At 33.9% G+C, this 25,926-nt stretch overlaps 1 protein-coding gene across 2 annotated transcripts; it reads right to left on the reverse strand.

Moving 5' to 3' along the window:
- Positions 1-13,698: 13,698 nt before the first annotated feature.
- Positions 13,699-25,638, reverse strand: LOC136216531 (protein VASCULAR ASSOCIATED DEATH 1, chloroplastic). Of its 2 annotated transcripts, none has more exons than XM_066003070.1 (18): positions 25,329-25,638; positions 24,020-24,079; positions 22,692-22,742; positions 22,394-22,459; positions 22,210-22,305; positions 22,006-22,107; positions 20,034-20,077; positions 19,742-19,941; positions 19,198-19,238; positions 19,001-19,088; positions 18,751-18,837; positions 18,580-18,634; positions 17,624-17,690; positions 17,212-17,311; positions 16,767-16,828; positions 16,342-16,384; positions 15,780-16,066; positions 13,699-14,755 (listed from the first exon to the last, which is right to left on the reverse strand). In XM_066003070.1, exons 1-18 carry the CDS (start codon positions 25,509-25,511, stop codon positions 14,513-14,515), a joined length of 1,875 nt encoding a protein of 624 aa, XP_065859142.1. In that variant the 5' UTR covers positions 25,512-25,638; the 3' UTR covers positions 13,699-14,512. The 2 variants fall into 2 exon arrangements, with proteins under 2 accessions (XP_065859142.1, XP_065859140.1); XM_066003068.1 differs by having other exon boundaries at positions 20,034-20,131.
- Positions 25,639-25,926: the final 288 nt, after the last annotated feature.

Genomic DNA, 25,926 nt, shown 5'->3' on the forward strand with positions numbered 1-25,926 from the left:
AAGATAAAAAGGTAGAGAAAACTTCCATTTTACCCAATACCATTAAAGGAGCCTACGATCTCACCAAAATTCTAAATAAAAGGAAAAAACCCATCTTAAATGAAAAAACAAGCATTCAAGAACTACAAAAGGAAATCAAGGAAATACAATCTGAGCTTAGAGAACTTAAAGAAAAGCAAAGAAAGGATTCTGAATTAATTTCGAAACTTCTTCAAGATACCTCTGATTCTTCTGATTTTCCTGAAGAAACTGAGATTGGTCAAACCTCTTCCCATGAAATTCAAAATGTTCAAAATGTTGAAAAGATTCCAACTGATTTTCTCTTTGTTTTACGGGAAATCACTACCCGAAAATATGTTATCAAAATAACTCTTGTTTTTTCAAAAGATTTCCAAATCGATACCATCGCACTTTTTGACACTGGTGCTGATTTAAATTGTATAAAATCAGGAATTGTTCCAAAAGAGTTTTTAGAGAAAACAAATGAAAGGCTTTCTGCTGCAAATAATTCCAAATTGATTGTTGATTCAAAAACGGAAGCCTCGATTTTAAATAATGATATTCTCCTAAAAACTTGGTTCGTTTCTGTCAGTGCTATTCAACACAGTGTCATTTTGGGAACTCCTTTCATGAATCTGATTACTCCTTATAAGGTGAAAGCAGATTCAATTTCCTCAAGAACAGAAAATGGAAAATTAAATTTTGAATTTATCGAAAAACCTCAAACAAGGAATCTCGATTTAATCAAAGCTTGTTCGATTCATGAAAATTCCTTAAATGTTTTAATCAAAGGGAAAACTTACCATCTTCAATCTCTCCAAAAAGATGTTGTTTTCAAACGGTTTGAAGAACAGATAAATAATCCTTCAATCCAACAGAAAATTTCTGAATTTCAAAACTTGATTGAAAAAGAAATTTGTTCTGATCTTCCAACTGCCTTTTGGGACAGAAAACAACATATTGTTGACTTGCCTTACGAAATTGATTTTGATGAGAAACAAATTCCAACCAAGGCTAGGCCAATTCAAATGAACCAAGAACTTGAGCAATACTGTAGAAAAGAAATTCAGGAATTAGAACAAAAGGGTCTAATTTCAAAATCAAGGTCCCCTTGGAGTTGTGCTGCATTTTATGTCAATAAAAATTCTGAAATAGAGAGAGGAACGCCTAGGTTAGTAATAAATTACAAACCTTTGAATAAGGCGTTGAGATGGATTAGGTACCCTATTCCAAATAAAAAAGATCTTTTGCAAAAACTTCATTCTGCTTATGTTTTTTCGAAATTTGACATGAAATCAGGATTTTGGCAAATTCAAATTTCAAAATCTCATAGGTACAAAACTGCTTTTACTGTTCCTTTTGGTCAGTATGAGTGGAATGTAATGCCTTTTGGTTTGAAAAATGCCCCTTCTGAATTCCAAAGAATTATGAATGACATTTTCAATGATTATTCAAAATTCTGTATTGTGTACATCGACGATGTTCTTATCTTTTCAAATTCTATTCAAGAACATTTCAAACACCTTAAAACCTTTTTCTATGTTGTTAAGAAAAATGGTTTGGTTGTGTCGAAATCGAAAATTTCCTTGTTCCAAACTCGCATCAGGTTCTTAGGACACTACATATCCAAAGGAACTATCACACCAATTGAAAGATCCCTTCAATTTGCACAAAAATTTCCCGATAGGATTCTTGATAAAAATAAATTACTGAGGTTTTTAGGAAGCCTTAATTATGTTCTTGATTTTTGTCCCAATATCAACAGAATGGCTAAGCCATTACATGATAGACTCAAGAAGAATCCTGTCCCATGGACTGAAGAGCATACTGCTCTTGTTAGAAAAATCAAACAACATGTCTTAGAGATTCCTTGTCTTCATCTAGCTGATCCTTCCCTACCTAAGGTTGTAGAAACAGATGCCTCAGACCTAGGTTATGGTGGAATTCTTAAACAAGTTTCCGAGGGTAAAGAACACATAGTTCAATACACCTCTGGACATTGGAATGAATGCCAAAGAAATTACTCAACAATTAAAAAAGAAATTTTGAGTATTGTTTTATGTATAAACAAATTTCAAAGTGATTTACTAAATCAAAAATTTCTTTTAAGAATTGATTGCAAAAGTGCAAAAGAAGTTTTACAAAAGGATGTTAAAAACCTTGCATCAAAACAGATTTTTGCACGATGGCAAGCAATTTTAAGCATTTATGATTTTGATATTGAGTTTATAAAAGGAGATACAAATTCCATTCCTGACTTCCTAACCCGTGAATTCCTTCAAAATTCCAGCCATGCCGAAGAAAAATAAAGGAAAAGAAATCACTCGGAGAGATTCCACAATCACTGGGAGAGATTCCAACAAAAATTCTGATGAAGATTCAAAAATAAAAACATGGAGAGATGCCGCTCTAAAGAAAGAATCAACTCTTGAAGATACCAACCAATCAGGTTTGGACCCTAAAATCCAAAAATGGTTGGCAGAAACATTTGCAAAATCCCCGGAGCTTCAACAAGCTCTAGTCAAGTATCAGATTCCAAAAGAAGAGATTCCAATTGTTCAAAAACCTGAGAAAGGAGAATCTTCTTCAACAAAAGCCCTTTCTCATGAAATTTCTAAAAATGTTTTAAGTTCCCAAATCTCAACTTCCCAAAAATATTTTCATGATACCCAAAAAACAATCTCCAATTCCAATTTTCAAAATTCCCAAGTGGCTTTCACACATGTTGTCCTTTCTCCAATTCCTTCAACTTTTCCAAGTGATTTTATTGTCAAGAATTCATTTCAAAATGTTCTTTCTGTAGAAAAAGGCTTTTATCATGAAGATCCTCAAGTTTCAATTGAAAAAGCTTTTGGTAAAAATTGGTTTTTCAAATCATGGGACTTAAACAAGACTTCACGATATTATGAAATGATTCTTACTGTCACAAATTCTGCTTCTTTCAAACACTTTTACTGGAAATCTGAACACTCAGACCCAGCATATTCCACAGTAAAAATTCACAAGGTTATTTCTCTGATAGACTGGAAACACCCACTGTCTGAACCTGTGTATTTTCCTGTGGAATACAAAGAAGAAGAATTTTATGAGACTCCTTTTAATTACTGGGAATACCAACATGCCTGGTGGAATGCCCTCCTGATTAATAATGTTGGGAGAAAACATTCTTGGCTTATCTTTTTTGATACCGCTTGTAATACAGAAAAATTTCCTCTTTGGTTCCAACAATGGTGGGAACATTGGGGTTGCGTTGAGCAAATCCTCCAAGACAGAATTCTTACTTGTTACAAAAAAATTTAAGGCGGGTTACAAACCCAGTGAGGAGGAAAAAAGGTTCTCTCCCTTGGCTTTATTTTGCATGAAATTTTACTTTGCTTGGGTAGGTGCTTCGAAGGTACAATATGCAGAAAATTATAGAAATGCACTGATTCAAAGGAGATTTCTAATAAGATGGTGGGACAAATTCAAGATTCCTCCTAGTCTCACTGTTGAGAAAATGGATATATGGTTGAAAAATCCTACTAGAAAATCTGGAGAAATACAGTTCACTGAGAATCGATTCCTTCCACTTTCCAAACAAATACCAGAAAAAACCATTTCTTTGGGACAAGCACAATTTTTGGCCGAGAAATCCCACTTAGCCTCAAAATTAGCTGCAGCAAAAACCCCTGAAGAGATGACTGCTTTGTTCAGAAAATACCTTCCCCAATCCCAGTCAGACTCGGACCAGGATGAACCAGCAATTAACTTGAGTGATAATAATTCCGACTATGATCACTTTAGCATGTTTGGTAATTCTGGTTTCTAAAAAAAAAATTAATTAATTAATTAATTAATTAATTAAAAAAAATAAAAATAAAAAAAATAAAAAAAAGATCCCGCTAAGTTACCTTAAATGGTACTTAGGCAAAACTTAAGGGACAATTACTCCCCAAAATCCAAATTTTGAAGATTGCAGATTTTGAAGATTCCAAAGATTGAAGATTTTTGAAGATTTCTGAAGATTTTTGAAGATTCCAGAAAACTGTGTTCCAATGAAATTATTTGAAGATTCCAACACGTGACCACTGACAATTTTGCAGACAGACATTGCAGCTGGCATGTGGATATACTGTACCAGTACTATTCACAAAGACAAAATTGCCCTTGGTTACTATTTGTGATTCCAAAAATGCCCTTTGGTTTGCCTATATAAGGAGGTACCCTCCAACACTACATCCATCCATTTCATACATCCATTTTCAAGCATTCATTCTACTCTCCATACACCTTCTCTCTCCTTCCAACACTCTCTCTCTTCTCTCCATCATCTCTTCCACTTCCATCCCTACCTTCTACCTTCATCCATATACACCACCTTCCTCCTTCATCCATATACACCACCTTCCTCTTTCATCCATATACACCACATTTTCCACCCCAAACCTTAAATTTCTCTCTTGTAATCAATTTCAAGAATAATTTGTAATTCCTTTTACGAAGGAAGTTGTATCTCCAGTTTTTTATTCCAAATTTGTAAGTTTTTGATGGTTGGCTACGCCACCTACTTTTAATAAATTTCATATTTCAAGTTTATTTATCTAGATCCTTTCAAATTTTATGGGATCCCTTACAAAAGTATGCAAGCTTATGGTCTATGATCATAAGTAGACAGAAACTGGGGGACGCTCAAGTTTGAAAGTTACTATTTTGTTTATTTCATTTTCTTACCTATATATATATATATATATATATATATTTATCTATTAGTATTATATTAAATATATATACATATATTATATTATATATATATTATATATTATATTATATATATATATTACATATATATATATTATATACATATATATCTATATTTATATTTCATTTCAATATTCTCATCATCATTTTTGTCTTTTCCTGTTTTTTTTTCATATTTCCATTATTATCTTTGTTTTTTCTATTTATTGGTTTTTAGATATATATTATATATTATATATTATATATATACATATATATCTATATTTATATTTCATTTCAATATTCTCATCATCATTTTTGTCTATATATATATATATATATATATATATATATATATATAGTAGAATCTTTATAAATTAATACTCGATAAATTAATAACCTCTTTAAAATAATAATTTCTTGTGGTCCCGACTTGGACCAATTCTGTAAATTTATACTCGATAAATTAATATCTCTATAAATTAATAAAATTTCATGGTTCCAACATTATTAATTTATAGAGGTTTTATAAGTAAAACCTCTATAAATTAATAATGTTGGAACTATGAAATTTTATTAATTTATAGAGATATTAATTTATCGAGTATAAATTTACAGAACTGGTCTAAGTCGGGACCACAAGAAATTATTATTTTAAAGAGGTTATTAATTTATCGAGTATTAATTTATAAAGATTCTACTGTATATATATATATTTATTTATTTATTTATGCTAAATATAACGATTACAAGTCTAAAAAATTAGATAAAAGGATCAAATGATTAATATTGGTAAAAACTAAGAACCTTATACTATGTTTTTTAAAGGGTAATTAATTTATTAGGCCCTATATTTTGACAAAACACACTGTTTAGTCCCTGTATTTTTAAAAACATAAGATAAAGTCTCTAACATTTTTCTTGATGAACTGTTTAGTCCCTAACGTTTTTCTCGGTGAACTGTTTAGTCCTTGTCGTTAGACTCTCATGAAGATTTTGTTAGTCAAGTTGGATTTGCGTTCTTCTTTTCCTTTATTTTCCTTTCCTTTAAACTCTAATGCATCTAAAATCAATTTTGAGCGTTCTTCTTCTTGATTTTTTTCTTAATCGCTCAAATTCGTAAGCATTAGGTCAGTTCTTTTTCTTGTTCTCCATACAAATAGCTTCTTCTTCTAAATTGGATTTTCTCTTCTAAAGTTTGAAGGTAAATAGTAAAGGGTAATTTAGTCATTTCCGAATTCATAAACGGTAAAAAATCTAACAAACAGACGGAAGGACTAAACAGTTCACTGAGAAAAAGGTTAGGGACCTTACCATGTGTTTTTGAAAATACAGGGACTAAACAGTGTGTTTTATCAAAATATAGAGACTAGTAAATTAATTACCTTTTTTAAAATAAACAAACTAAACAGTGTGTTAGGTAAAAAGTGAAAGACTAATAAATTATTTACCCTTAATATATTAAACCTAAAATAAATTATGTTTTCTTCCCATGTTTATGGACGGTGAATGAGCACCGCCGTCTATTTTACACGTTGGCATAATTGTTATATCCACAACTAGTGATAATGTTAAAGTCAAAAACAATCATCAAAATCGTACGGAAAACAATTAAAGAAATACTTTTTTAGTAATATTTTATGTATTTATTAAAAAAAAAAATTTGTATGTACTTTTCATAATCAAAACCGGACCGGACTAGATCACGGATCACTTTGTCGGACCGAATAGTTTAAATTGATCGAACCAGATGACATAATAAATAAATAAATAATATTTATATATATTAAATATATATAATTAATTTAAAATTATTTTTATAAATTATATATATCCAAAACAAATTATAAACAACTTTTGGTTTGTTATTTTTTTGTCAATTTGAAACTTAAATATATAACAGATAAATAGAATTTAAAATAACCTGAAATATGTAAACATATTCTATGACATACGGTCTTTTTAACGGTTTATTATAAACTCAAAACAGATAAATGATGAGTGAGAAATTTACGCTTAAAGTGAACCACTTGAAATGGTTTAGAATAAGATAAAAATAAACTAAGCATTCTTATCCCACGTAGGAAAGAAATGAGAATATTAATTAGTTTATAAGTAAATAACCTTCACAAGCCTTTAAGTAATTACTAGGGAAAAGGCTCTCTCACGCGCAGGGGGTGCAGTCGATCCACCATTATGTTAGGAGCGCACCCACACGGCGTGGGCGACGCGAATACCGCACCGAAATGAGCTCTCTTGGCCCGGCCTCCTTTTGCTAACAGCTCGGTGTGAACCGGGTTCACCGGTTCCCGATTTAACCACCGGTCGAACCGGTTCACATCGAGGGTGGATTAACCCAGTCCAGCTCAGACCGGACTTCCTGCCGGTCCGGTCCGGACTTGATAATATTGAAAAAAAGGTTAATTACATATCCAGATCCTGTGATATCGCGGATTTATAAATGGGTACTTATGGTATTTTTTTTCCCAATACAACCCAAAATTTTACATGTTTTTTACTTGTAAAATTTGGCCGTTAATGGCCTCAAACTAAAAAAATTCAAGAATTAAAATTGTTGAGTATCATATTTACTATGGAACTATATTTTTTATTTTTCAAAATCATCATTTTTTGAATTTTTTCACTCTAAACATTAACTTTCTCTCATAAAAAACAACACATAAATGACATCAACCCTAAAAAGATGAAGCATTCTCCTCCTCACCTCTTTCCTTCTTTCCTTTTCTTCTTTTTACTCCATCACAAACCACCCTCCTTTAACTCCCTTCCCTTTTGATGTTGTGTAGTTGAGGAGGAGGAAAGAAGTTTGTCTTCCTTCTTCCTCCTCTCACCGTTTTTGTTTTTCATTTTCGTAGTTGTTTTTATTTTATTTGTGTCGTTTTGTTAGTTGGATCTTATATATCTTATCAGATCTCTAGATCCGTTCGAGCTGTGTCTATTGATAAAAATCTTTGTTTTTGTAACATTTTCTGTTTTAGCAAGTGTAGAAACGGTAGATCTTATCCGTATATCACTGGATCTACGTGGTTGCAAAAGAAATGACTTGGATCCGAAGGTTCAAAAAGGTTCAAATATTGAAGATTGGCCTACAGTTGCTTTACGGCGAATTTGGAGCTATGATAAATATATATTTCAACTATTGTTTATGTTCGATGTGCCTTTGATGGTCATTTTTGCTTTTAGTAGTCATTTTCTTACCCTAGTGGGCTATGTATTAGGCTTCGCCTATATGTATGTGAGGTTTTATACCTTACTGGTCTTATCTTGTACTTGCAATTTTACTACTTAATGAAATGTTAGCATTACTATCAAAAAAAAAAGATGAAGAATTAAAGTTGATTAAAATATCATTTAACTCTTGAAAATTTTCATTTCGAGGTCGTTATCGGTCAAATTCTGAAAAAGTGAACCCAAATGTAAAATTTTGCAAACCACAAGGTTGCGTTTGTAAAATTTTGCAAACCATAGGGTTGCGTTTGCAAAAAAAAAATACCACAACTATCCATCTGCAAATTGGTAAAACACAGGACATCTATATATAATTAACCCCCCAAAAAAGCTTAATACATCATTTACTCCCTGAATTTGTTCAAAAAGCTTGATTGTTCTTATGAACTTTTATCTCAATAGTCCCCTCAACTTGTATAAAATGTTTAGATAGCCTTTTCGACTTGCGTAAATTATAATCAATCAATCGTTCGGTTGCAAAAAAAAAAAAAAAGTAAAATGTATACGAAAGATATATTGCACGCACCTTAAAATGTTAGTATTACATAATTCCGAGAATTGATTAAAACATATTAAAAATGAAATTCTTATTTGCTCAACTGTAAGACTTATCTTCTCTAATATTAGAACCGGATACTCAGACCTTGTTTGTTTTACTTTTCTAAGGTACGTGCAACACACTTCCGTATGTAACTTACTTTTTTTTTTGCAACTGGTTGATTAATTCATTACATTTTATGCAAATTGAGAGGGCTATCTGAATATTTTATACAAGTTAAAAGAACTATCGAGACACTTTGAAAGTTCAGTAATCAAGTTTTTTGGACAAGTTTAGAATGCAAATAATGTATTAAGTAAAATATATATATATATATATAAAATATGTACACATGTATAACAGGACACGGCCTATATTCTTTAGGAAAAAAATAATTAAAAAAACCCTATAGTTTCATTAATTTATAAATAGAAAATTTGTCATACTATGTTTTACAAAATTTGACTAATAATGTTTACATTACAATGTCATCAAGTCAACGTGTTATTTTATCAAATTACCATATCAAGTTATCGAAAATCAATTTCATTGTTACATACAAACAAAGTGAACAAATCAACATATCACATCATCAAAATTAATATATCACGTGTACACTAGGTGAGCCGTCTTTCCCTCGTATCTTCTGTACGCTGATGACATGATGATTTTTGTTCGTGCTTCGATAAAAAAACATGAAATGCATCCGAGACATTTTCAATATGTATGAATCCTATTCTGGCCAGGTTGTCAATTGGAATAAATCACAGGCTCTATTTGGCAATTTCATTACGATTCTGCGCAGAAACAGACTAGATGCTCTTTTTGAACATTAAGCAGGCCAATCTTCCATTTAACTATCTGGGTGTTCCATTATTTCAAGGGGCCCCTAGAGCTAGATTCTTGAATTCTCTGCTTGAAAAGTTTCTCAGTAACTTCAGTCTCTGGCGTGGACACACGCTATCATTTGCTGGTGGGCTTACCCTCATAAAATCGGCCTTGACTGGAGCTCTTGTGCACTCTTTTCTCATATACCGTTGGCCTGCAGCTCTAATTTCGAAAGTTAACAGGGCTGTGCGCAATTTTCTTTAGACAGGAGACAGGGATTGCAGAAAGCTTATAACGGTCCATTGGAGAATTTGCTGTCAGCAGGCTGACAATGGTGGCCTTGGAATTAAAAAATTTTGTCTTTTTAATCACGCTCTCCTTGAAAAATTCAGCTGGGAGCTGATTCAAGGGCAGGGTTTTATCATTGATATGCTACGGATACGGTTCCTCGAGCCCTCGGGATTAGTTAAAAAGTACGTTGCAAACTCTTCAGTTTGGACATCTTTGAGAGCGACTTTTGATGAAATTAAACTTGACTCTGTTTGGTGGATTGGTGAGGGTTCAGGTCTGAATTTTTGGGTTGACAGGTGGGTTGTGCCTTCGATAGCTGACCAACTGAATATGCGGAGAAATCTGCAAATTAATCTTCAAGATCCCATTTACAACTTCAGAGTTAATGGTGGATGGACGAACCTGCATACCTTGCCTAGTCATGTTCAAGTAAATATTCAGCAGATTGAGGTTCTTCAAGGGTCAGACGAATGCGTTTGGGAGCCGTCGGACTCGGGACAGCTAATGGCTAAGTCTTACTACGAGAATCACTGCACGGGAGCTCGGGTTTCTTGGTGCAAGTTTCTTTGGAACTCGCATATTCCACCTAAAAGGGCAGCGACTTGTTGGAAACTTCTGCACGGAAGGCTTGCGCTGCAATCGCTACTGCAGACTCGAGGAATTCACCTAGCTCAAAGATGCGAGCTCTGCAGATCAGGGGAGGAATCCATTCATCATCTGTTTATTACCTGTGTTGTTGCCAAGGAGCTTTGGCTACTGGTGTTTAATTTGTTTGGCATTTCGAACTGCTATAGTTTGAATATTGTAGACTTTTTCATGATGCTGCGTGCAGCGAGAATCAGAAAGAGCAGGCGAAAAGAATGGAATCTCGCTGTGGTTTCGTGCATTTGGTTCATTTGGTTTATCAGAAACCGAGCCATATTTGAAGCAGACCTCCCTTCAATCCAAATTCTCAAGCACAGATTAATGTTGTTATTAAAGGAGAGCTGTGCTAGAGATGTCGCTGCTACACGCCCGTCTCCGGAACCTGATTTTGTAATTGTCCGTTGGCTGGCACCTCCGACGCAATGGATAAAGGTGAATACAGACGGGGCTTTGAGCTCCACTGGTAATGCCGGTGCAGGAGGGCTCTTTCGCAATTCTAGAGGATTCGTGGTTGGTTGTTTTGCTTTCCCTATTCAATGCTCGCCCCCTCATATCGCTGAACTGAAAGCAATTGTATTTGCTGTTAAATCTGCGTGGGAGAGAAATTGGAGGAGAATCTGGATTGAATCAGATTCGGCCTATGCGGTGCAGCTGCTAAATAATCACCGAACGGATGTGCCGTGGAGAATAAGGAGAGAATGGCAATCCTGCTTATCCCAACTCTCTGAAATGCACTGCAGAGCTACACATATTTTTAGAGAAGGTAATCAAGCAGCGAATTGCTTAGCTAGTCATGGCCAATCAGCTACGTCTACCTGCTGGTGGCATACATCACCATATTTCTGTCAAGCTCTTGTGTTTGATGATTTATGTAACGTTACTCACATTCGTTTTTTGTAATTTTTCTTCCTTTTTTTTCTCTGTTTTCTGTTCCTCCCCCTCTGTAATTTTCCTTTTTTTCAATAATATTCGGGTTGTTGGTTGTGTCGGGGGTGCCAGCCTAGCTGGGATGTCTGACCTTCCTTCGCGTCCCAACTTTCATTAAAAAAACTAACCATTAATCAAATTTCTTTTATTTTGCTAATTTTATAAAGCACATACAATTTTTTTTGCAACAAAAAAAATATCACATTATTGTACTTATAAATTGATGTCACGTCATCAAAAACTAACATTGTTAATCAAATTTCTTTCCCTACTAATTTTGTAAATCACATTTTTTTACAAGAAAAAATATCACATTTTTACAATAAAATTACAAGTTTTTGTACTTCTTTTTATTACGTCCTATTAATTGATTTGAGATCACTCAAGTACTATATTGGTGACCTTTCACATAAAGGATAAAAGGTATAAAAATCTCTTTAATATTGTTAATGAATGATAATTTTACTACTAATGTCATAGATAATATAACTGTTAATAAAAATAATTCGAATATCATTTAAAAATATGTATATATTTTGTTCTTGTGTTCTGCATCAATGGTAGATTAGTTAGTTCAGAAAGAAAGAATTTCACATTTTTTGCGTTTTCAAAATAGATTTGGAAAGTCCATCTTTAATCTCGATGAAATATTTTAATTTTAATATTCTTTTTCCCAATGTGTATAAAATACGGGATTTTTTAGTGTATACATGTACTTTTGATCGAGTAATAACACAAATCATATGTGCAGTGAACAAAATATGATCACTGGGAATAAGACTCCATTAGTAATTTCTAAAATTAGCCCAAATTGCTAATGGTAAGCCTCAATGGTACTATTTATGATTTATCGGATAAATTATTCTTGGCCGGCAACATTAGAGTATTTCTTTACCTTGTCTAGTTTTCTAGTTAAAATTTATTGTATATACTAAAACTTGAACTTTTAAATCTCCAGTTTAAACGATTTATTAAGTATCTCACATTATTTAATTAGAAAGGTAGAGCATAGGACTTTAAAAATAATATAAATAATTGATTCTTAGTCATTTAAGAGTATGAGCATAGATGTTATCTCAAGCAATACCCATCATATTCATTATTTATTTATTTTTTATCATTAAAATTATTATGTATTGTTATATTTACCAATAGTGAAAGAAGAAAAAATATTGAATAAAAAATTATTAGTAAAAAATGAAATATGGAGCGGAGAAAGACTCCTCAATAATATAGAGAGAGTGTAAATTTTTAATGATTTAAAGAGTGACTAAGAGTCTCTTAAAGTTGATTTTTAACTCAAACAATTCAAAATTTAACTTAAAAGCTCAACAAATAAGTCTTTTAGAGAAAATTTTTACAATGAACTGAAACCAGTATTGATCTCGACCACTCAGATAATGTCATATCTAAAATATAGAAATCAATACTGATCCCGATCTACAATAGAATTTATGGACTATTAGAGATGCTCTAATCATTTCTAATAATTTTCCCTTTTCAATATGTTCTTTTAGATAAGTTAGTCTCAAAGTCAATTTTAATCAATGGTTATATTATCTTTAATAGATTATTTTGAAGAATATAAAGTGCAAGATTTTCTTGTCACCTCAATCCACTCAATAACATGTACTTTAAACAATTTATTTCGCCTTCTTAACTTTTAGAAAAGGAGCGTGAAGAAAATCCCAAAAATTTGTTAAATCTGAATTTTTAGACCAACGATGTGTTTTTTCGAATGGATACAAAAGCTTCAAATTCAATTAAATCTAACATTTACCCATTAAACTTCATAAAATGTTGATATTTTACCTTCCGTCCTATAATTTGGTAATGTGTTCTCTTTCACTCATCAAAATTAGTGAAATCTTAATGTGAATGATGATGAGTTAATAATTCTATAAATTTTTAATAGTTTCGCTTTAATGAATTAACTATTCCACATTCGTCAGCATCTATTAATGTATTGTCAGTGCGTCAAACAACGTTTCACTAATTTTGTTAGGTCAATAGACAAATATCACCAAATAATAGATCAACGAGAAAGACCACAATTTTAGATTGATCGGGTAGTCAATAGTGCTCTAATGTAAAACGGCCCAATACTCTTATTGCTAAAGTTAGCTGCATTATTTTTACAAATAAAGCACCAAAATAGCCTCAAAACTTTTGAGAAGTGACAATTTGGTCCCAACATATAAAGTAGAATCATTTTAGCCTCCATGTTTATAAAATAGTGCAAGGATAACATCAGATAATGGAACTTGGAGCTAAATTGATACTATATAATGGAACTTGGAGCTAAATTGATACTATTTAACAAACGTTGAGCCGTCCAGAACTATAGTTACACCATATCACAAATATTAAGACTAAAATAATATTATTTTATATATGGGGCTGAATCGACTCCTATTTTTTTTTAAAAAATTAGGAAGAATTTTCTCATACACATTAATTTATATATATATATACCCAAACAACATTGAATAAACGGCACTATGTAAACAAAATCGTAACTCACGAATAAAAGGTACTATGTAAACAAAATCTTAACTCACCCTAAAAGGATTGCCTCATACAGTGTGGTACCCAGAACTATCTTGAACATGAAGCAAATATACATAGATGATCCAACATTGAATACAAAGCTCTAATACAATATAAATAAACGTCTAACTCACCCCACTCTAAAAGGCACCTTAAACGAGGAGAGTTGTCTCGCTTATATATAAAGAGCAATATAACTTCCTAATTACAATTTCCTAATTAAGATATTTAACATATTTTAAAAGACCACATAACGAAGAGAGAAAAAAAAAAAAAAACCTTTTCAACTCCATCAAATATATATATATATATATAGATGATCCTTATATTTATATAAGTGATCTCATGTTTTTATAATTAGCCCCACATAGCTTAAGGGTAACTACATATCCCAATTCGGCGACGAAAGTGCACGGCTGGAAAAACGCATATTTAAGCCCCTAATCTATTCAATTAAACTCATTTAGTGTAGCTGTTGACTTGTTGGCAGTTCAATACGTATTAGACAGAGTTCGAAATTGAACCGTCCAAGAAGAGCTTAATGTGTTGAAAGATAACTGATCAAGACCCTAATGTATTCATTTTAAAAATCAGGACACAATCAGAAAAAACGGGGCTCAAATATGCGCTTTGCCTAAAAGATTCACCAGCTTTCTATCATAAGGTTAGCAAATTAGAAACCAAGTTATTTTTAATTTCTATTACTAACCGGGGTTCGAAAAGGATCTCTCTATATTGTATGTACATACAATAGCAAGTAAGCTATTACTATTTGTGGTTTGTAAAATGATTGAGGTCTTTCACCTGTTCTTTCAACCAACTGTGTTCGCGGTGCAACCTCTGAAGCTGTCTCTCCACCATGAAAATCTCGTCTTTAAGGTGATGCGCCCGACTCTCCAACCACGCCAGAGATTCAGCTGATCTTTCGCCTATTGAGCTGCCTCTGTAATACTCTCCTGCAGGAGCCATTATCACTTTCTGAGGTCTGTTCAATAGAACAATTATGCTCACCTGCACATTTTAAACAAAAGTTGCAAAAAGTGTAAGTTTTTTTATCATAACAGTGGCAACATTTTGACAATTCTTATACTTCATATGAGAGTTGACAGAATTGAGTAAGAATTGACTCTCTCTCTCTCTCTCTCTTAGCAAGACTCGTAGTTATTGAAGGCTAAGGTGCACGCCTGAACCACAAGGCGCACTAAAGAAAATTAATATATAAAATCATAAATAACAACAATTAACATTTCTACCACAAATTTAGCATGAAATAGTTCAAATTAACTACCAACTCTTCCATATAATAATTCATAATAATAAATTCTAAATTTAAAAACTAAATTTCAACTAAAACCCAAGTTAATTAGCTAATAATAGTACTAAATTTCATAATAACTACTTTTCATCAAAACTAGAGTCTCCATAGTCCATATTCACCGCTCATCAAACTTTGCGATATGTCTTTCATTCAAGGCTTTATTTCCTCTCTTGTTTATTTCTTTTTATCACAATTTAATTGCAGCCATAGATGAAATAGATAGGGAAGATTGAAGACTAGAATAACCATTCTTTAACTTGGAACCCTAAAAACAGTTTGCCTTATAAAATTGCACCTAGGCATGCCTCCAGCAAGGCGCTAAGGTCACAAAGGCGCGCTTAAGCAAGTGCCTCTAGAACACAGCCTGCCTTTTGACTTCTCAGGCGACATGCCTCGAGCTTAGAGCCTTTTGCACCTATGGAGCACCCTTGATAACTTTGGAAGGTATGGAACAAAAGGAACTGAAGGCGAAGAAACCTATAAGGTGTTGAAACATACATGCATAGAAAAAGATGGGTTTAAGCATGGAAGGTATGAAACAAAAGAAACTGAAGGCGGAAACTCGTTGAACAATGCACATTTTTTCTAAGAGAAGCACACGATTTAACATCAAGGATATTACATTGCAAACTTTACATCCGTATAACCAAATACAACATAGTTCCAGGACACTGTAATTCATAAAAATGGACTTGCATAGTGTTGAGGATTAAGTACCTGCATCAAGAAGATCACAACAAATGCGACAACTAAGATGAGGGAAACTTGGCTCTGAGTCCTCAAAAATGTAGAGAATTTTGCTGCACATTCCCTCAATAAAGGTTTCAACCATGCAGTACTTAAGAAATTTCCCTGCATGACGTTCCCAGCCCGATCACTTACACCACCTGATATCTGTTTCATCACCCTGCTGTCATTTGACCGGTTTGACGTTTCTGAAGAGTCGCATATCTTCTGATCAGATTCAGGGCACACTGCATTCTCAGTCATGCTAGTAGCAGGATCTTTTTGATATGCAAATGAGAACATTACAAATAAAAGTTAGAAACAATATCTACAAACTACTCCATATAATTAGGGTTGTAAATCGGGTGGTGGGCAGGGACGGGAAATAGCTCCCCCATCCCCGTATATCAATCAGGGAGAAATCTCTCCCGTCCACGCCCGCGGGCTGGATCCCAGATGGATACAGTGAATCCCCAGCCCCATTGACAACCGCACATAATAAAACATCAAGCACATAAAAAGCATGTTTAAGATTCATCTTGGTGCTTCCAACCTTCTTGTTTTTCAAGGTTCTTTTGCTTCAAAAGTTCATGTGCCTGAAAGAGCAGGTGACACATACATTCAATATATAGTCCAACTAAGGTAAATAGAAAATTCAAAAGCATAAAACTTAGGTGTTGTTTGATAAAACTAGAAATTAAGTGCTGAAAAAATAAGTAGTGAATTTTAAGTGTTGAATTTATAAATGCTGAAAATATTAAATGCATTAATTGTTTGATAAATATTAAAATTAGGTACTGAATTTAAAAATATTAGTTGATAATGTTCAACTTAAAATTTCAAGTTAAATATTTTGACTTGCCAAAATAAGTGATTTTTTTACTTACCTTAAACTTTTAAGTAAGCTAAAAACCAATAAGCAGTTAATATATTACTTTTAAGTGCTTAAACATCGATTAGAAGAGAACACGACATTACCATTTCTATCCATATTGCATAAGCTTCACGACACTCCTCCACTGTAGACTGCAATATTCTCCCTGTTATAGTGTGTTCAAATTAAATCCAAATGAAATCTATATATGCGTGTGCACACCAGAGATCCACTCAAGAAAAACTAATGCAGATTGGAAAAAAAAGCAGAGATATTTTGGTACATGAGGCTCATTTTCCAAGTATATCCCATTTCTTATTTTAATAAGAATTTTGTTCATAGGACAATAGTTTTAGTGGCAGTTATAGATTCCCAAAATTTGTAGGGCAAACCATGTAAATTTATCTTGCAATAAGTACATAATGCACTGTAAAAAATTACCTTTAGAGAAAAATACAGAATACAAGATTCAATGATTTTTAACTCAAAAATATTGGATCGGCATAATAGAAGAACAATAACAATAAACAGGTAATAGCAAAGAAAAACCTTTAAAAACAGTTCTCTTGCTGAATGACACATCTACGAATATGCGCAGAATGCAGCCTTCATTTGTTTCATCGCCACCTTTGACTACGTCCCAAAGCCCCTGCATTATTTACCAAAAGAAATTTCATGTAATAATTCAACACCACTCTTAGAGGGCGAGCCTTGGCGCAACGGTAAAACGTTGTTGTCGTGTGACCAGAGGTCACGGGTTCGAGTCTTAGGAGCGGCCTCTTGCCAATTAAATTGGCAAGGGAAGGCTTGCCCCCAATACACCCTTGTGGTGGGACTCCTCCCCGGACCCTCGCTCAGCGGGGACGCGTAATGCGACCGGGCCGCCCTTTAATTCAACACCACTCTTCATTCTGGTAAAATTATGCCTTGATTGTCATAGTGGCTCAGCAGTGGTATTTACCTCTACACGAAAATAATCCCCATAAGGTACATCACTGATTTCTTGTGATGTCTCGATAACCAAATGACTGCAAAAGAAAATGTGAGAAGGTTGTCAAACAGAATCAAAAAATATATTGAATGAATATTTGAAAGCAAAGAAGATTATCAAGGCATGATGATGAACGATCTGCTGAACTAATCAATTCATGCATCAGCGAGTAAACATGCACTGAAATATTTGATATCCCCAGGCAAAGTCGTTCATCTTGCAGGATAAAGTCTCTCTCTCTCTATCTCTCTCACTCTGCATATTTGGAAATATCTACCACAATTGATCATTCATTTACCATCACAATGGGAGACCAAATTGCCACAAGCAAGCATTTTCCTCAAAAGGATTAACTAAAATTTCAGTCTTCAAGAGATTCCATTCCCCAATCTTTTTCCAACAAAAACACAGTAAGATTTATTTCAAGAACTTTTTTATTATTACCTTTCTCCATGTTAGTTCATAGAACTTTCACACCCCCAATTGTTTTGAAACTTTTACACCCCTCTAACAACAAATAACTTCAGGTACCCCTGTAACAACGAATAACCATTTCTCACAGATGTCTGGAGAAACAAGTTCACAGAAACAGATTCTTCCATATATTTAGGGGTACAAAAACTCCTTGTGTTGATAGAACACACCAAGGGACAGCAATAATCCATCAGAACCTAATCCAGGCCAAATAAGATACTGCTACAGCAACACGAAGACTAAGGCAATAATATACTAATACTACCCCACGTATATTGCTGGAAAAACCTCTAGCAAACTAGCTTTCTTTTCCATATAGATTATCTGCTATTTCAATTTTTAACCATAAATTGAGAGAACAACAAAATAGCAAACAATCTTCAAAATTCACAAGAGCACGAATAGCATCTCGCATACTACAGCATAATTTCCATGAGATATAGTATAGGAACCTGTTTCTGTACACTCGAAATTTCTGGACTTCCTGGCAGCTGCCAAATTTTGCACCTTTAAAGAAATGCTAGGTTAGTAGGATAGATGGTTGAAAGATAAGTTAATATACAGCTTATATTAACAGTATACAACTACAAGTAAATAGATGAACAGGTTATCCATGTCCATACCAAAATAAATTTTTATTGGATGCTGAAATGACACTTTACGAGTATGCACAAGGTTTTCTTCTGGGATCCATGAAGAGCACCTGAATTCTGAAAAGCAGAAAGAATTTCAAATTCACTCAACCAACTAAAGAAGCAATATATATTTACATCTTCAAGGATCCCCACCATGCTCATCAAAATTCAACAAATATATATAAAATAAAGCAAGCACTTTATTGTGATGTTTCCAAAGGATTCCAGAGCAAATTACCTTTATCTCCACTTCTGCTGTGAAAAGAATTCATAAAATCAATAGCATCATCTGAAAAGAACAAATTGAAGAATTCCTCAACCTTTACCTGCAGTCTCCTTGAAATAAAATAAAATCAGAGGTAAAAAGGGTTTAAGTCTATTCGAATTTGATATTGATAGTTCAGACGAATTCAGTATACAAAAGTGTAACGATACCGCGAACTTTGTTTCTCCAACTCTTGTATAAGATTTTTGAACTGCATAAGAGAACAGCCAGTTTCAACTAATCAGGCTATAAAATATAATAAAGAATGCCAAAAAAAAAAAAACCCTCTCACAACTTATTTCATATTTTCATCTTAGCCAACCCATTGTTTCAAAAAAAGATTTGAACATTTGAACCTAGCTACCTTAGTTTTGTCCACATTCAAAGGACTTCATCTAATTATACTCATCCAAGCATTTCTTGGCACCACAATAATCTTCTGTTCTTCACAATGAATCCACAAACTAAGAAAACGATCATGTTAAAGATTACTAATTTACTAATCTTGGAATTTAATGTTTTTTCTTGCTAGATAAAGACACAGTGGACTAAACTAGAAAAGGGAAAACCACTGACAACTACAATCGGTAGAAAAATAATACTAAACTAAGTAAAATAAATTCATACCCAACATGAAATACAAAAATAATAATAATAATAATATTTAAAAAAAAAAAAAGCTGCAATTATAAGTCATGAGTAACAGTGACTAACTCTGAGGTGCATCATCATTCTCCTCCTTCCATACACAGGTCCTTGATGTAGATAAAGGCTCAATACATCCAACTTGTTCAACATCCATTTCGATATCACCTTGTAGCTCTGTAACTACATCTGAGAATCCATCATTCTCAACAAAATGAAGGGGTGAGACTAAGACCTCATAGTCATTTGAAGGAGAAGCACCCTTATCCCTGATTCGGAAAAACATAGTTGACCTATTAAAATTCTTCAACACAAGTCAGATATAACTAAGGCCAACAAATATATATATGCCTTAAAGTACCTGTCATTAGGCTCCAATTCATGGTCTTCTTTGAAGATACTGACCTGTTTAATTGAAACTAGTCCATTATCAGTGCTACTAGATCCTGATACGGATTCCTGAGTTGAAATCAACAATAACAAGTGTAAACAAATGATAAGTTTCATCTATGAATTCTACTCAATTTGCAATTACAAGATATTCATACAATTATTGATTTTGCAAGTGTGCTTATTCTGATCTTTCGATGGTAGAAATATGAGTGGGAGAAAAAGAGAGCGTCCACAAAAGCAAATGTATTCTTTCTCATTTATAGTTCTGAGAGAGAGAGAGAGTTCTTTTTTTCGGTGATATGTTGACTATTTGGCATTCTATTAGTTTTAAGATTGGCATTCCAACATGTGATATGATCATCATTGGTCTCTTATTGGTGCTACTCCTTATCTGTTGTTCTATCAGCAAATGTTCCCAGTCCAGGAACTAAGAGGAAATACCATCTTACACCAATCTTGTCACAGGACGATTAACCGAAAAGTCTAGCTGTAATTGCTTCCTTTTCTCTTTGTTATTGTTTCTTGAACGACCTATCTTGAATAATTCTCAGCTCGTTAAAGGGAGACTGAAACCTTGGACCTCGTTAAGAGAAAGCTCCAATCTCAAGATGAATAATAATATTCTGCTTATCGTTTTATTTGTTGTATTGTCCTTTAAATAGAACAAGTTCACTACAAAATAGGAAGTAAGACATTAATAGGAATTGTAATAAAATAATTAACTAATTAGTCCTGTAATGGGATTTACCTAACGTAGAATAAGCATATAATTAATATAATAAGGCGGACCCTAGTTGGTGCGCCTCATACTTGCGTCCAATAAAAGAATCCATAACATCACTCCCTCTCAAGAAAGAGCTTGTGCGCAAGCTCAAAAGTAGGATAGGCCAAACGGAAATGCTCAAGAGGTTCGCAAGTAGAATCAGCAAAAGTGCATCTGCCCAGATAATGGGATCATTTGTTCCACCAAAATTGCTCGCACCGGTAGACTGCCAAAGTTGGTTGGGCATCCCGTTTGAAAGTGATTGCTTGTTGTACCCTCTGATTTGTTATCCTGGCCTCGTTGGAATGCAGGCATCACCTCCTTGCACCGTAACGACAGCTCTTGCATGTGATTTCCCAGCCTTTTCTCGATTGCAGCAACCATAGGCTCACTTGTTGCTTGCACCTCTTGGAGAAGCACCCACAGCCGATCTTTTGAGTATGAATCACCCATAGTGTTTGGCTCTGATACCAATTTGTCACGTTCCCTCATCACGGATCTTGTCATCTCCTTGCACCGTAACGACAGCTCTTGCATGTGATTTCCCAGCCTTTTCTCGATTGCAGCAACCATAGGCTCACTTGTTGCTTGCACCTCTTGGAGAAGCACCCACAGCCGATCTTTTGAGTATGAATCACCCATAGTGTTTGGCTCTGATACCAATTTGTCACGTTCCCTCATCACGGATCTTGTCACATGACAATTAACCGAAAAGTCTAGTTGTAATTGCTTCCTTTTCTCTTTGTTATTATTTCTTGAACAACCTATCTTGAATAATTCTCAGCTAGTTAAATGGAGACTCAAACCTTGGACCTCGTTAAGAGATAGCTCCAATCTCAAGATTATTAATAATATTCTGCTTATCGTTTTATTCATTCTATTGTCCTTTAAATAGAACAAGTTCGCCACAAAATAGGAAGTAACACATAAATAGGAAGCCTAGTAAAATAATTAACTTATCAGTCCCGTAATGGGAGTTACCTAATGTAGAATAAGCATATAATTAATAAAATAAGGTGGACCCTACTTGGACCCTAGTTCGTGCAACTCACATACTTACATTGCGTCCAATAAAAGAATCCATAACATACCAGCTATCAGAGGCCTTTCCTTTTATAAGTCTCATTCAAAGCAAATCACTGTGTGTGTATATATAGTATGTGTATATATATCATACCTGCTGTTCTGCCATTGCTTTAGCACCGTCACCATGTTGCACCCATCCATCATTGATGAGCTTGAAAGCTTCATCACGGGATAGAAATGATGCAAAAAAGTACTGTCAAACCAATAACTGGAATAAGAAAATGCAGCTTACATCTATTTTATCCAATCAAAGGAAAATGCTGAAGGAAAAAAAAAGACCAGATTCCAGCACTACCTTTTTCCCTCCAGCTAAAATTTCAATCGCATTAGGAAATATTCCAGCTGTCTTTGCTCGTTTCACACTTGTAATTTCGATAAAAGGAATTACTTTCTGAATCACAAACCCAGAAAAAGTTACAAAAATGATAAAGACTGGAGAGCAATCTGGATAGACAAAAACAATTGTTGTTCAAACTTACCTTCGTCTCAAATCCAAATATGTTGGAATAAAAGCAAAGATAATGCGTGAAAAGGTACATATGACCCTGCGACATGTAAAATAAAGAAAAATGAATACATATAACACAAAAAAAAAGTTTTACAGAATTGATGTGGACGAGGAAGGGGGAGAAGAAATGCTGCAGATAACCAAATACGCCATAATTTACCAAAGAAGTCCTCAATTAAAAGCTGTGCGAAATAGTTTGGAAATGATAAAAAAAGAAAATAAATAAAGACAAGAAGAAATCCATAAACACGTGTTATGGCCAAAATTACCTGAAGAAGAATACTTTCCTGAAATGCACAATTAAAGTCCTGCACAAGGGCCTGTAAGAAAAAGGGATAAAAAAGGAAAATATTAGAGATGTCTTCAAATAAGAACAAAGAGAGAGACAGAGCAAAGGCATAACAAAAATTGGAAACAAAACCTTCAACAATATTGTACAAACAAAAATAATCCAATATGCATACATTCAAAGAAGCACAAATTGCCAATGCATAATTACAAGAGCATTAGATTAACAAGCAACTTGTACCACAGGTTCAAAGTGATGGTCAGCAAAACAATCAGACCTGCAGCATGATCTGTGGTAGACCTGTTTGACTTACAATCTTATTTTTTTCAGATTCATCTGCTATTTCATGAAAATGGTTGCTTCCAGCATCCAGATAACTATTTGTAAAATGAAATTTTCAGCTCATGAACTATATGACATTGATTCTATGGAGTCTTTTAACTAAAAATTAAGCTTACGTTGAGGACTATTGAGGGGCATAACAAAACAAATTAAGGACTTTTTGCCTGTATAATTTTATTTTATTAAGACCTCAAATGTGCTCATATTAGCTTCATCCAAAGGTGAAGGGTTTAGAGGGGGAAAAACAGTAGATGGGCTCAATAGAATAACATTAATTAGTTCAAAGGCCCAAAAATGCATTTTGCCAATAACTAAAGTGACTAAGATTAACAGTCTTTGAGAAGTTATTGTTGCTACCATTAAAGATGAATTCCTAATTTCTCCAAAACACCAAAACCCTTGAATTTTATAAATCAATTTCAAGTATAATCAAGGGAGTTCAAATCTTTTTCAGAAAACTAATTATAACAAATCCAAAATTTCCAGAAGAGACTATAGGGGCTAAATGAGCAAAAACAAAAGGCCGCCAATCCAATCACTATGGTGCAGTTCAGTGCAATTACTAAGAGGGTACAACAATGCATCATAGAAGTCGTGATGTTGTCCTGTCCTCCATTATAGACTAGCAGTCTCGTTGTTTTATATGCCCAAAACCAATTGAAGAGGAGAAAGTGATGAGTAGTTAGGAGGGAGGAACTTCCACATATGCTCAACCAGTATAAAATGCCAACCAAAGTTAAGTAATTAACACAATGCTTATATCAGCTGCAGTGCAATATCAAAGTCAAATTTATAAATAAGTAAATAACCGATATAAACTTTAGACTTAATGCAGATGTTTCCTGCTTCGTAATTCGTAAACAACAACAAAATCCTAGCACGTCCCTAGCAAGATAACAATCATGTTGAATCGTGAGGAAGGAAAAAAAATTAAAGCATTATCATCTGCAAGCTTAAGTCACTTACTTCCTCTGGTGGAAGACGGAAAAGCTGACGATACTCTTCACTTTTCAATGCTGCAAAAGACTGCACAACGAGCAAAAAAAAAATGAGAAAATAACCCTCTAAAATCTAAGAAGTCTTAATATGGTTCAATTCAAGTTGATTCTAACACGGAAAACCTAATGATCAGCTTGCCAATATAAGCAACAAAATTATTAGCTATTCACCCACGCTATCAAGTATACTAGAGTTGTATCCTCAACTCAACATTCTAAAAGACTACCAACAGAACAAAGAACTATATATGTTCAATCCCTGCACTGATTTATTAGCAACACACCCCCAAAAGGCATAAATAAATAAAGGATAAGACCCAATAACAAAATTTAAAAGGTAAAACATAGAGGGAATGCAAGAACGTGTTTCATTTTTTCCGTTCATTTTAGCTTGATTTTGCAAGTCATGTGCAACCTCCACATAGGAGATAAACAATATAGGCAGCGACAGCATAAAGTTCCAACAATTTGCCACATCCGTCTCATGCCTGTATTATTTGCTAGTATTACAGCTTCCCTTAAGAATCTACTTTCATTCATTTTAGCTTGATTTTGCAAGTCATGTGCAATCTCAAAATAGGAGATAAACAAAATAGGCAGCGACAGCATAAAGTTCCAACAATTTGCCACATTCTTCTCATGCTTGTTGTATTATTTGCTAGTATTACAGCTTCCTTTAAGAATCTACTTTCATTCATTTTAGCATGATTTTGCAAGTCACGTGCAATCTCAACATAGGAGATAAACAAAATAGGCAGCGACAGCATAAAGTTCCAACAATTTGCCACATCCGTCTCATGCTTGTTTTCTTTGCTAGTATTACAGCTTCCATTAAGAATCTACTTTCATTCATTTTAGCTTGATTTTGCAAGTCGTGTGCAATCTCCACATAGGAGATAAACAAAATAGGCAGCTACAGCATAAAGTTCCAACAATTTGCCACATCCTTCTCATGCTTGTATTATTTGCTAGTATTACAGCTTCCTTTAAGAATCTACTTTCAAAAGTGAAATTCGAGTTACAGAGATAGAAATAATTACTCAATTTTACTTAATTCAATTGCATTTTTTATTTCTTTCAGTAAAACACACTAGACACGAGCTAATCAAACATTCGATTTAAGCATGAATCAAGAAACAAAAACGATCGCAAGAAAACGGCAAGAAACGACAACTAGAAGTCAATTCGCGATCAAAACAGAATAAAATGCCAGAGAAGTACAGAATGCCGACATCTAAATAAATATCTAAATAAATAAGAACAAGAAGAAGAAGTACCTGAGAATCGGAGTTGGAAGCTGGAGAAGAATTGGAGTGATCACTGCGATCAGGTGTGTCGGCAGCCCATGAAATACGAGCTGGAGAAGACGGTTCAGAAGCGAAGTCAGACACTGATTTTGAAGCAGAAGGCGCCATTGGGAGTGAACTGACACTCTCGGCAGTCTCAGTGGTGACTGCCATAGAATATCGAAAGATCGGAGGTTTGGACTGGAATTTAGTCGGTTTGGTAGGAAGAAGGAAAATGGATCTACGGAAATGGCGAGAGAGGTAGTTGAGTAGTTGGGAGGGTTTGCACCAGTGGACAAAGGGAAGAATAGATGGTTTTAGTGTAACGGCATTAAAGCATTGACTTGTGTTCACACGTGGATTTACGCGGAATTTACACGTTTTTTCCCACTCTTCACTTCTTTTAGCTTATTAATTAAGTAAATAAATTACACTCGTGACACTCTAACTTTACTTGGGTTTGTTTTCTTAACGTCGGTAAGTAAATAAATTACACTCGTGACACTAACTTTAATCGTTTTTAACGGGTAAATTACACCCATGGCCACTTAACTTTACCCATTTTCACATTATGGCTACTGAATTTTAT

Source organism: Euphorbia lathyris, chromosome 2 (assembly GCF_963576675.1).
Source record: "Euphorbia lathyris chromosome 2, ddEupLath1.1, whole genome shotgun sequence".
NCBI classification, from domain to species: Eukaryota; Viridiplantae; Streptophyta; class Magnoliopsida; order Malpighiales; family Euphorbiaceae; genus Euphorbia; species Euphorbia lathyris.

Bases quoted from the DNA above. Each gene is read 5' to 3' on its own strand.
- LOC136216531 (XM_066003068.1), bottom strand. From the start codon at position 25,511: ATGGCAGTCACCACTGAGACTGCCGAGAGTGTCAGTTCACTCCCAATG. The intron at 17,312-17,623 runs GTAAATACCACT...TAAATAATGCAG, and splicing joins GGGATTATTTTCGTGTAGAG to GGGCTTTGGGACGTAGTCAA. The intron at 16,067-16,341 runs GTTGGAAGCACC...CATATCAAAAAG, and splicing joins GAACCTTGAAAAACAAGAAG to ATCCTGCTACTAGCATGACT.